This window comes from Mycteria americana, chromosome 2 (assembly GCF_035582795.1).
Source record: "Mycteria americana isolate JAX WOST 10 ecotype Jacksonville Zoo and Gardens chromosome 2, USCA_MyAme_1.0, whole genome shotgun sequence".
NCBI lineage: Eukaryota > Metazoa > Chordata > Aves > Ciconiiformes > Ciconiidae > Mycteria > Mycteria americana.
The window spans coordinates 107,828,087-107,840,666 of NC_134366.1; the positions used below are offsets into that span (position 1 = coordinate 107,828,087).

At 40.0% G+C, this 12,580-nt stretch overlaps 1 protein-coding gene across 5 annotated transcripts in view; it reads right to left on the bottom strand.

The window, feature by feature from the left end:
- Window positions 1–12,580, bottom strand: part of AHRR (aryl hydrocarbon receptor repressor) — a 94,718-nt gene that overhangs the window by 17,074 nt on the left and 65,064 nt on the right. For all 5 annotated transcript variants that reach the window (XM_075494197.1, XM_075494194.1, XM_075494193.1 and 2 more), the window contains 2 exons: window positions 1,977–2,066; window positions 553–682 (listed from right to left, as the gene is read on the bottom strand). In XM_075494197.1, coding sequence (XP_075350312.1) covers window positions 553–682; window positions 1,977–2,066 — 220 coding nt within the window. The remainder of the gene's footprint in view (window positions 1–552; window positions 683–1,976; window positions 2,067–12,580) is intronic.

The following is a 12,580-nucleotide window of genomic DNA, read 5'->3' on the forward strand; positions in this document are numbered from 1 at the left end:
TCTGTAGTCGTGATTTGAAAATCAACCTTGAGCACGTGTCCACCTGCCATCCTAGGGAAATACAGCCCCAGAGGAAAAAGGGCATTGCTAAACCTACTTGTTCTTCTGGAGACTCCTGTCTACATAATTTTGCATGGGAAAACAAATGGCAGAAAGCAATGTTGCCACGGTGGTACTATGCAGAAAAGTTTTGCATGGGATGTTTTTGCATTAATGAGAGGAATACTAATGTCCTGATCAGTGTGAACAAAAGGTTGGTAGGATGAACACTGATGCTGTTCATTCTGCATGGATAAGAATATCTGTAGGCACACTAGCCAGGGAAAAATAAAGGAAACATCATCTTTGTAGCCTCAATGGCACACACCACCCTATAAATGTCAAGGATCAGGAAGAAACATCATCTATGGGACAATAACATTATAAATGGCCAGTATACAGCTTTCCAGTGAAAAATCTGACTTGACATGGAACAGACATGGGCGTAGGTGGAGTATGATTCTATCCCTGTACAGTTGTGCCGATGTTTCCAATCAACATATACAATCCCACCTGTTTCTGTCTGCAGTTGCTGTCCAGACAACATCTGGGGAGGATTCATGGCCCAGTGCAGTTGTCTACAGAAATCCTGGCGATCATCCACGTGAATGTAATCATATATGTTTTGGTGCATTACATCAGTCTGAAACAATTACAACAAGGAATGTTTAATTTGCAAGTGTAGTGGGGCAGACACCTATCTTTAGCTTGATACTTTCCTTAAAATAATGACTAGTGTAGAGCAAAGATTGATTGAGGAAAGTTATTGCAGAGGCCCCTGGTTTTCCACATCTGCTTTTTCACTTCACGTCCTAAGGTGATTCTGTTTATTCTTAACTCTTTTGTGCATATGCAAATATGAGTCATAAAAAAGTCCAACTGGCAGCTGGTGACTAGTGGCATCCCCCAGGGATTGATGCTGGGACCAACCCTGTTTAATTTCTTGATTAGTGAATGATGGGGTAGAGTACACTCTCAGCAGGTTTGCAGAGGGGAGAGCAGGACGGCTACTCAGACCTTGATGGGCTGTAAAAATGGGCTGACAGGAACCTCAGGAAGTTCAACAAAAGCAAAGTTCTCTCTAAGTTTGGGTACCCCAGGAAAAGAAAGATATTAGCATACCAAAGTGAGCCCAGAAGAGTGCTGCCAAGACACTTAAGAGGGCTGGAGCACATGACATATCAGGAGAGGAGAGAAGAACAGGGTTTGTTCAGCCTTAAGAAGAGAAAACTTCAGGAAGAACTTACTGCTGTCTACATCAACCGAATGAGTGGGTGTGGAGAAGACAAAGCCCGACCCTTCTCAGAAGAACAAAGTGGGGGGACAAGAAGCAACAGACACAAGTTGCAATGTGGGAAACTGGGACTTGATATAAGTGAAAAAAATTTACAGTCAGGGTGGTTAAACACTGGAACATGTCTTCCAGAGGGGTCATAGAAAATAAAAACTTGACAAGTCCTGGATCAACCTGCTCCACCTGGATCTGCTTTGAGCAGGAGGTTGGACTAGATGACCTCCAGAGGTCCTTTCCAGCTACATGGTTCTGTTATTCTGTGACTTTACAATGTAATTATTACACACAGGCAACCAGTCTAGAATAGCAGCATCTTATACTGAAATTTAAAGGAAACTTTTAGCTAAATCTTATTTTTATAATGGATCATGTTCCTGTTAACAAAAGCTTTACAAAAGGAACAACATTACAAGGAGTTCATCTTCATCTGTCAGATCACAAAAAAAAAAAAAAAGAAAATTAGTCTGAAATGGCACAGTGAAATAACTTAATTTCAGTAATAGTGTATGTCTAATTAGCAGTAGAAGGATAAGGCGAAAAAACAGAGTGCTGCATTTTAGAAAGGCAGTTAGCAGGAGTGACTACAAGAAAGTCATTACAATGACAGTGACTAAGTATTCTAAATATTTGTTAATATATTTACCTGATGAAACCCTAGATAGTCCACAATCGTCGATGACGCATAAAATATCATTCCATCTGCACTCACCACCAACGCAAAACCGTTCAGTGACTAAAGAAGGGAAAATAAAATAGTTAAAAAGAGAATCAGAAAGTAAAGAGTAAAGTGGGTATAAAATATAATAATTTTAAGAATATTCTAGATATGAAAAATCAATCTGCAAAAAAGTTGGTCATCAAATTTTTGCAGAAAGGCCCTTTTTTCCGAACGTGAAAAATGAATAACACAATCTGGAACATGCTTTTTTCCTTTTTTAAAAAAGTTAGGATAGCTAATTACAGTGTAACTACCATGTTACATTACTAGTTTATTATCTACTTTAAATTTTATTTTGTCATTAATTCATATAATTAAAAGTTTAATAGCAAGTGTCAACTACTTTTTTTTGCTTTTAATTTAAAACATCACATTCCATAATTGCTTTGAATTTATATGCATTGATACATACAGATAATATAATAATCTCTGTAATAAGAAAATTAAATACACGTGCTGTTGTAGCTATGACTTTAAAACTGGATGTGTATTTTAAAGTATGGCCATTTTCTTAAGCTTCTATAAAAATACATACATAGCATAATTGCATAAATGCAATGAATATAAAAAGTAGGCAATAAATAATTCATTGTTATAGGCCAACGTTTAGTCTAGAAAAAAGCTAAATTAATTTTCATAGACTCAGTGATGCAAGGAAAGCAACCAGAGAAATCAAAAAATAAAAGTAAGGATTAAATGAAATACGTGACGTAAACATTAAGATCCATCACGCTGCATGCAGACTGACTAATTTTGCCTCTCTTCCCTTGATAAAGATTCAGTAACATATCTTCACGCCAGCAGGCTTGCATTCCAAGGTAGTTTAGATGATCCTTTCATGTGATGGTTTTGAGGTCTTTTGAGATTACAGTTCAAATAGCTGCTGCTGAAATACTGCTATATTGTTATTATCCTTGCTTCACCTTTCTCTCAATTTACTGTTGTAGCGATGTGCCTATTAATCCTGAGTTAATCCTGAAGCACAATGAGGGCAGATTTTCAATTGCTCAGTAACCAGATACACTGACATATTTTTGTGAGCTTGGTTCTCTTTTCGGTTCCTAAATAAGGACCAGATTTCCAAGACTGCTTGAAGCCTGTTCCCACTGTGACAATGGTGGGCAGAATTTCAAGAGTTCAGTGCACAATAGGCCGACCTCCTCAGAAGATTTGGCCCCAATCATGAATGTGGAGCACCTTTGGAAACGTGGCCCAGCGGGACCATACATGGCCACAGGCTCTGCGCCTCGAAGAACCTGTGAAATGGTGACTGGAGGAATGTAGTGGAGAGGCTGCAATGGCTCACCTATGTTTGGAAAGACCCGTAGCAGCAACTGATTCAATCAAGTCAATACTAACCATGAGTCATCGCTAAGAATAGTCAAGGGCAAATCGTGTTCAGCTCCAGGTCTGCTCCATACATACAGATCCTTTCCAGAATAAGCGTTATCTCTGCTTAGTTGGGTTTGTGTTGAACGCTAGCTATCCCTGTCGACTCTTCAAGCACAAGGAGTTGCTGGACTGGTGCTATTTTCTGCTCTAAATAATGCCCAAATCATCCCAGCACCACACCAACCAGAAGACAATGTGTCAAGATTTCTACATCTTCACATCTGTGCCTGTCACTGTGCTGAGAGGAGACTCCATAGATGGTATCTGTCATATCCATTTCCAATGTCAAGTGGAGACAAGCAAGCATTTTTGGCATCTTGTCTCTTTGGATTCATCTTCACAGCAATGAAACCATCAGTGATGTGATGTTAGGAATTTTATTACATTTTGAACATCTGGCAGGCCTTTTAATTTGGACAGGCTAAAAATTTCCACAAAGATAATCGTAGGACATTTAAGGGAGCTCCTTCATGTCTGTGACTGTTACCATGCACGTTCCAAAAGACCTCCAGTCCTGCCTGTGCCGCCAGGGCAGTTAGAAATTAAGAACGTTAAAGAAATGTTCTTATCCTATGCAAATTAATGCACCAAGCCCTGGCTGGGAAGGCTTTAAAAATGACCACAAGATCTGAATATGATCAAAGAATCTCACACGGTATCACGCTGAACATCCTTAAAATGTGCCTTCCATTGTGCTGCAGGCAAGCTGGAGTTTTTCGGCCCCCGTAGGAAATAGCCAGGGAGCACCTGCCTTTGCCAAAGATTGCTTTTATGAATCAAGAAATAAATACCCCTATTCAAAAATGAATCTTCTTCATCCAACGTATTGGTACATACTCTTTAGGCCTAGACACATACCCTAAGAGATCAGTCTTTAAGATATGTAAAACTTGTTCCCTCACAGTGGAAGGCGGGCAGGTTTTTCCTTACAGAAGTTTCTCTTTCACAGAGCCAGAGTCAGGCTGGACCAGGGGCACCAGTTTGTAAAAATGAGAAGGGGAAATGGGACCATGTGTATTTCTAAGGGTTCAGATCAGTGGGCTGGCAACTACATCTGCGAGGTTGGAGGAGGTATTAAGGAAGACTGGGAGGCAGCAAGGGGAATGAAGTGGAGGAAGAGTTCAAGGAGCCATGTGTTTAGGTGAAACCAATAACAAGTATGGATTTAAGGGAGGTATGTAAATGAAGAGAATTACAAACTTCCCCTGCTTTGTTTTTGTTTTGTTCTCAAAATACTGATGTCCTTTTCTGAGTTAAGATCTCTTAACTAAGCATCGCCTGGTTTTCATGACCCCAAACGTAGACATCAGATGCTCTACCCTGCAGGCAGGAAAAGCAAAACCCACTTTGGTGCAACAACAACTTTTGTGGAGCCACATGAATCTATTGAGGATTAACACAAATTCCATGTGTCTAAACCTCATTTTAGCTGGGAAACCTGCTGCTTCAACCACACTAAAAAGAGACGAGCTGGACATGGAGTAAAACTTCATAACCCATGACTGCAAATTTTTCTCTTTTCTCAATACTACCCTAAAGTGCAGTTCAGTGTGAGACCTGACATCTGTAGCACAGAGGACTCTGAATAGAGTCAGAATTAGGCTGAGATTCATACTTTTCTTACCTACTTACCACCGCTGGGGAAAAGGAGGAAGGTGTTTGCTAGCACAAGTCTGGTACCGCAGAAGTAGGTAGTAGTGATTGCAAATTAGTAGGAAAAGACCTCTTCTGACCTCTCAGATAAATCTCTCAGGTATCATATACAACTCCATACTCAAGTCCTTTACAGTAACATTGCATAGAGATTTTCCATTATTCTGGCCAGAATCCTGGTGATTTGTTAGACTGAGTAGAAGAGAGAGGCAGCTTCAGTCCATGAGAACGAACAAAAACTATTCCCAGCTTTTTTGTTCTAAGTTACCGGGTCTCACATTAGACAGGACAACCAAGTATATGGCTCCACTTATGATTTTAAACATTCTCAGTTACTGAAATAAAATTCTCAGTGATAGTTTTCTCTCATTCCCAGTGAACGGGAGGCTGTACTGGTGTGCTGTGTCAGAACCGCAGCAGCCATCTGCCTGGGTTATCGATAACCTGGGGGGAGGAAAAGGGAAAGAGGACGCGGACCAGCCTCAAAGCCGTGCAGTTCGCACTCCCTAATGTAAGCACGTGTCTGCCCAAAACACAGAGGGGACAGCACAGAGAAGTAAAGGCAGCTCTCCTCATTTCACTTTATTCCTTTCAGTAGAAATAACGGAAAGCCTAAAAAATAGGGCTCTTGGATTTAGAGGAGGAAATAACCGAACTCCCTGGCTCAATGTCGATGTTATTTGCTTTGTGTACAGCTGGTGTGTTTTAATCAATAAAGTCCACTCGCATCCGATCACAATTTTTAGCAATTTGCATATACTTATACAAGCACACAGGGACACACACACACACACACACACAAAGATATTAGCGTGGACATTAAAACTTTTGCAACAAAAACCAACTAACTTCAAATTTGCAAAAAATACATGGTTGTAAACTGCCATTTGGTAAACCATATGGATTCAATGACAGATGGAATTTCTAATCCAGGATAATAGCTGAAACATGTGAGACAGACTTAAGTATGTATTGTGAACATTTGTTTGTTTGTATTTGGCTTTTTAAAAAAACTTATATGAGTTTTCTACATTGTACTTAAAAAATGAAATAACTTTTTTTTCCCAAATGGAAAAAAAAAAAAAAAGAGCTTGGCACCAGACAGGGGCCTGTGTTCTTTTGAAAAAACATGTACATCCAATTATGTACTCACGAAAAGCTGCACCTGCTACTGAAACAAAAAACAATTAATCTGTCAGTTCAAAGAAAGTACGACATTATTCTGGTGTCCGCAGTAGCTGTGAGATGAAAGTTATCAGTTCCTTCCATTAAGAAGTTTTCGAAACATTATTAGGCAAGAGTCTCTCTTTGGGAATGAAGGTGAATATTTTGAGGAAGATAGGACTTCCTTTGGCAAGATCCTTTATATATCCTGATATTTTTTTCTGGTCCCATAGCAGAAAATCAGCCAGCAAATACTTCAAAGATATTTTGGTCAAGGTCATGGCATAGTAAAAATAAGGGGGGGGGGGGGAAGAGAGAACAAGTTCCAAGCCACATTTCTCTTATTACTCTTCCTTGAAATAAAGGAAAATTCACTAGCATTAGGTCTCCAGAGACCCTGTTACTATGGTTACTAAAGTACAACAGTCAAGGCCTGCAGCCATGCCTTGCTTTGAACAGATTTTCGAGTCACGCAACTTGGGTACTAAATTTCCAGGGTCAGTTGGCTCGCAGTTTATCTGGAACAGCTTCATTTAATAGTGGATCGCTGGGTTTGTGCATCCTATGTGGGATGGGGCCATTTTCTGGTGATCTAAATAAGTAGCTATTTAAAAACTCTGGAAATTATATACTTGTTCTTGTCGTATGAATATTAGGAGGAAAATGCAGACAGTTAATGTGTCTTCTGTCTTTAACTGTATTGTTTAGTGAACCAGTATTTCTTTCCACTGGTGTTTTTAGGACTCATAATTGCCCTTCTCAAAAATTCCTCTGGAATCCCTGAGGTTCTCTTTAGAAACCAAAAAAAAAAAAAAAAGAAACTCTTACAGAACCCTGAAATAAAACCCTGCATAAAAGACTATTCAGAAATACCGTATCTGGTGACATCAGAATATGGCCTTTGCTCAACAAGTACAGTATCTCTTAGCCCTCCGGACTCTTATGTATTTCTCTGGTATCTACAAAGCAACTTCAAAAGGAATAGTTCTGTGAGTAAGCGCTATTTCGTGCAAAGGGGGAGTGGCAGAATTGTTTCTAGCATTCAGTTTTGATCAAAGGCTTGTGTGTACTGCTTAGTTTTCAGGCAAAAGAAACAAACCAGAAGATGAATTTCCATCATTTGAGCCAGAGGTGGAAGTAAATCCTACAGGCTGAAGCCTACAGCCATGGGTTTATATGGGAAGCCTTTCGGAGGAGAAGTGTTCGATCAGATTGGTTTTCATAGACAGCAGAAAATGTTTCTTTTCAAATACAAAGAAATACGTACATATGATCATCATGCCCCTTTCGCTCCTCTTGTCTTCTCGGATAAAATGAAGTTCATGTTCCTGCCTGTCTCCTTGAGCCTGGGTATCACTTCAGGCTCCTTAAAGACAGTATGGAAATTAAGCATCTAGTGCTGCGCTACCCAGAGCAGGGCCCGGCAAAATTTTCAAAGATCATTCACATTGCCAGAAGAATTTGAGCCCTGGCCCTCCCATTTACTATTGGAGGGAACAGCTGTGCCATCTGAAAGGCATGGATGATTATGAGCCATTCAGCCAGTGAAATTTCTCGTTATTCCATTTTTCAGGATCCCATCGCTTCCACCAAGGAATTAGGGCAACCTTGGAGACACTTGGTTATATATGTGTCTTCAGTCTAACGAGGGAGCTGGAATGCTGTGGCTCGTGAAGAGGCAGCAGACAAAACTGGCCTGGAAATCAGTTAGGAAAATGTAAGTCATTGGGCTCTGGTAATTGTGAGCTATAAACTTTCAAGAAAACATAGTAGTTCCCTGGAGGGCGAGATTGTAATGTGTGCACACATGTAAACGCGTTTTAAACCACGGTGATGTTGTTTTTTGTATGCTTGATATGTAATAAGTATTGGACACAACCAAAACCAACTTTGCCTTTAAAGTTGTTTTGATTGCATGATGCAAAATTGTAAATGTAGTTTTTCTTTCCTTATACTTTCCTTCCAAGCTAAGCTTTTGTAACAAAGCTTGCTTAGTCTGTGTCAAGTCCTTGGGGTAGGGCCTCTCTTCTTTACTATGTGCATGAACCGCTGGCCTCCGATGAGCCCGGCGCCTCAAAACCAACCGCTCTGCCCAAGATGGTATTGAGAAGGAAGAGCCGTATGCAGACTGATCTGAAGCATTGTTTGACTTTGTATGTGCAGAAAGTTGATGTGGTGCACTCCAGAAAGAGATACATGCCAGTTGAATCCCATTGTTTTCACAAGTACTGAACACTGGAAAGGAGAATACAGACCGTGCTTCCAGAGTGGAGCGGTACTAGCGACTGATAGCTTAAGGACCAGTTAGGGAAGGTTTTGGTGCTGCAAAAGTGAATTCATGGGTGACACCAAACACCTCAGTACAAATTCCTTATACGGCATGTTTCTTCAGAATAAATTATTAATACCAACAATGCCGGCTATTGATGGCAAGGTTTGGTGGATTTTTTCATGTCTAATTGTAAAAAATCCTTGATTCTTTTCTTTGCATTGCCAATTAGGATTTCATATGGGAAGTGAGTATATGAATACTACCTGAGATTAATGGACATTATGCAAGTACTGGAGACTATTTATAGTAATCTAAAGAAGAAGAATATTCAAATCATTAATTCTAAAATTGTCAGAAAAAAGCACATTTTATTTATTAATACATAGATATATGTGTCATGATTACTGGATATGCTAGTGAGTATTTGGATGAGTAATGTGTCATTTACCTTAGCAATTATAGTGAAAGGATACTAAAGTATGACATAATCTTGTATATTTTTTCCTTTAGCCTCCTCATGATGTTGAATTTAAAATTGTGCTCTACCAGTAATGGAACCCTACTGTCAATGCTCTTTCACAAATACTATGCCCTGGACTACACTTGGAAATAGAAACAATCTTTATATTGATTTATGCAGTTTCTCATTTCACTTCCTCAAAAGCAGATGTTGTATTCACAGATGGAAGCAAAGCTGGGGCAATATCGTATCTTCAGTACAAGTTCAGCCCTTCATTCTTTCTGAGTTCTGCAGCTGCTCTGGGCTTTTCAGTCTTCTCTTCAACACTTTCAATATAGAAAATGCAAGCCTGATTAATTCCATTTGAGAAGACTCAAAATGAAGCATTAATTGCTCACTACTCTGCACTTGTAATAACAAATTTAGTTAGGTAGCCTTTGCAATAACAAATGTAGTAAGATTACCCATTATCTTCCACAGAAATAACTTACTGAAAAGAGTCTTGAGTAATATTTATCCAACATGTTGGACAATTAGACATATGTAAGTACCAAATGTCTGGATTTTTTTTTCAGTGTTATTTACATGTAAGTGCATCAAGTCCTGAAGAGAAGAAGCTGTCATAATATTCCATCCACAGCTGACTTTTATTTGTACTTGCAAACTGTTAATGAGCATGAATGGCAGACAGCTCTTTCTGTAAGGAATCAAAACCTAAAAGAGACAATGTTGTAGCGTATATACTGTAAACAGAATGTGATGTCCTAATTTCAGAGCACTATTTTTCTGTCTGTTTAGCACTATATATCACATTTTCTAACACAGAACTATTTCAGGGGGTGGGGAGAAGAGCAAAACAATCTGTATTTCACATTCTGTTCAATAATATATGCTAAATCAGCTTTTTTAAACACCATTTCAGGTCAGTGGATGTTTTAAGGAGTGTGGCATTCCTGAATTTGACTCTGGGAACTGTTTTACTGTGCTGGTTGTCATCTTATGCATGTTTTGTACCCTGTCTAAAACACACCCTGTCCCACACTGGCAGCAGGTGTGAATTCTGCTATTAATGTGTTACGCTGACCCAGAGAGGTAAGCAATGCTTTCTCTAATCTAGATATCAAGTGGATGACCAGTAGATCATCTGGAAAGAGTAAGGATGGAAAGTTAGAGACAACTCCTCTAACCAGGAGCAACGACTGCAAATCTTAAGCTGAATTATAGACTAGATGAATCCCTCCCCGAGGCCCATCTGCAAGCCCCTGCTTTAGTTTGAGCAGACATTTGTTTTCTTATTGCTAAAAAAAAGCCCGATCTCAGTTACTGGAGAATTCTGGGGGCATTGCAGTACTGGGAGGAGGGGAGAAGGTGTAAAACACGTTGGGGAAAATGCCTGCTGTTGGCCACCATCAACTTTTGCAGCTAGGAATTCCTGGAAGAACTGCAATTACAATAGGGTACAAAAACTATCTCATTTTTCTTTTTTCTACTCATAAAATATCAGGGACAGTTAAAATCAGAATGATGGTGATTTCTTTTGAAGTTCTTGGAACAGGAACAGAATTAGTTGAAGGGTGCCTATATGTCCTCCTGTCTCCAAATCAATACTATATCCTTGCTAATAGGAAACAGTACATTCAGTGGTCAACATCATGGTTTTTAACAGCAGTTTTCTTTTCAGTTCAAACCTGTCAAATAGCATATTCAAGTTTGAGTAACTGAGGTAGGCAAAAAGTGAAATTGAAATGTACTCAATATTTCTAGTAAAATATGTAAGTTTTCCTTTTGAAACATTAATAACAACAAAACAAAATCACTGCAAATTTGCAAAAGTTCTTAAGACAACACACAATCTTGCCTGCACCTGCTTTCTTGCTCATCACTTCACCTTACTGAGAAGACAGCAAGGCTGCAGCTCATTAGCTTTTCTGAGTTGAGAATGAGAAATATATGGGAAGCAAGTGTCAGCTGTAAATACAGATTAGGCTACTAATTTATAATTTCACTTCAACCAGTTGAAGACCAGTTAAACAATGTAAGATTGCAATTATCTATGATAATAGACAGGCATTATTTAAAGTGTATTTCTATTTCTTTTGAGTTTTTTTTACAATACATGACTTTGCCATCTTCAAAAACAGACCACTTCCCCAAAAGCAAACGCTCATAAAGAAACTTGTATGGAAGGAACAGTGTGTTATGATTGCCTTTGTTACGTGAATGCAAGAAGTCCAGTTCTAGTAGCAGACTAAATCCAGGTGCATCTACACGACGCAGCGCTCACATTCAGATATTGAACCTATTGATTGGCGAGAACGGTTGCCAAGGGTTAGCTCTGAAGTCAGTGAGAGAAAAAAAACCTAACCGAGCTGAAACGGGAGAATATGTTTTGTTGGGGAGGAAGTCACGTGGCCGCTGGACCGTCTCCAGAGGCACCGAAATAGCCCGAGCAGGAACAGAGGAAGCGGCTGTGAAAAGTGAGCTCGGGTGGAGTTGGCTGTGATGAACAGTCTGGAGACAGCAACAGCGATCTTAAATTCGGATCCACATCTGGTCTGTGCTCAAAGCTTATTGATTCTTTATCTTAACGCTGCTGATGGACAGCTTCTCCGTTCACTGGAACGCCTGAACTTTCTCAGCTAGGCCTCCTCATGTGACAGCAGGTTTGCCTCTGCCCCGACAAATGGAAGCCAACTTTTCTGATGCCAGTGCAAACCAGAGAGGATGCCAACTGCCTCTCCTCGCTGCGCACCTGCGCTGGCTGCCTGCTCCCCCTTTTCTGTCACATTAAACATAAGCTGCTTGTCCTGATTTTCCGATCTGCTCACAGCTTGCTCCCCCTTCAATTCTAAGCTGTCATTTCGTGTTGGAGAAGCTAAGTACTAACTCTCATCAGTCCAACGTGTTACCCTTAGCCATACGCAAGATTTGAAAACAAGCACTTAATGGTGTTTCCCATTTTGCTAAAAGGCTCCACGCAAGCCTCTGCAGGGATACCTGATTTTTCTCCTTCAAATCCCTCCTTAAAATTCTTGCAAAAATCCTGGCAAAGGTCAAGCTGCTCATACACTATGAGTACTGGCAGTCGTGGTTATCATTTTGTTCGTTATTTCCACACACTGCGTTGCCCATCGAAATGCATCTTTTGTCACTTGTCTCGTATTTAGGCTGCAAATCTGAAGGGAGGGGATCACATCTTTTTGTTTTGCTCTGCCCCTCTGCCAAGCTGGAGGGTGCCAGCGCCTGCATTTCAGCAACCTCAGCGCTGTGGCAGCATCGTGATCGTTACAGTCGTAACAGTAGCACTAAGGACTGGAGCAGAGAACAAATGGTATTTAGAGGTCACAGGCTTTTCTGTCCAGATTTGTTTGAGAAGAAAAAAAAAAAAAAGAAAGGAATAAGCGAGAACATTAGTTATTTGTTTAAAGGGCAACAGAAAGGATATTTTTTGCACAAAGTTGTGGCCATGCCAAATTTCAAGTCTGGATTTTAGAAATATGCCTATTTGCAAAGAAGAAAAAAAGGGACCGGGGCCTCTGAAATGTTCCTTTGTGTTTTGCCTGTGCCTGGCAAGAAGAAAGTGAATGT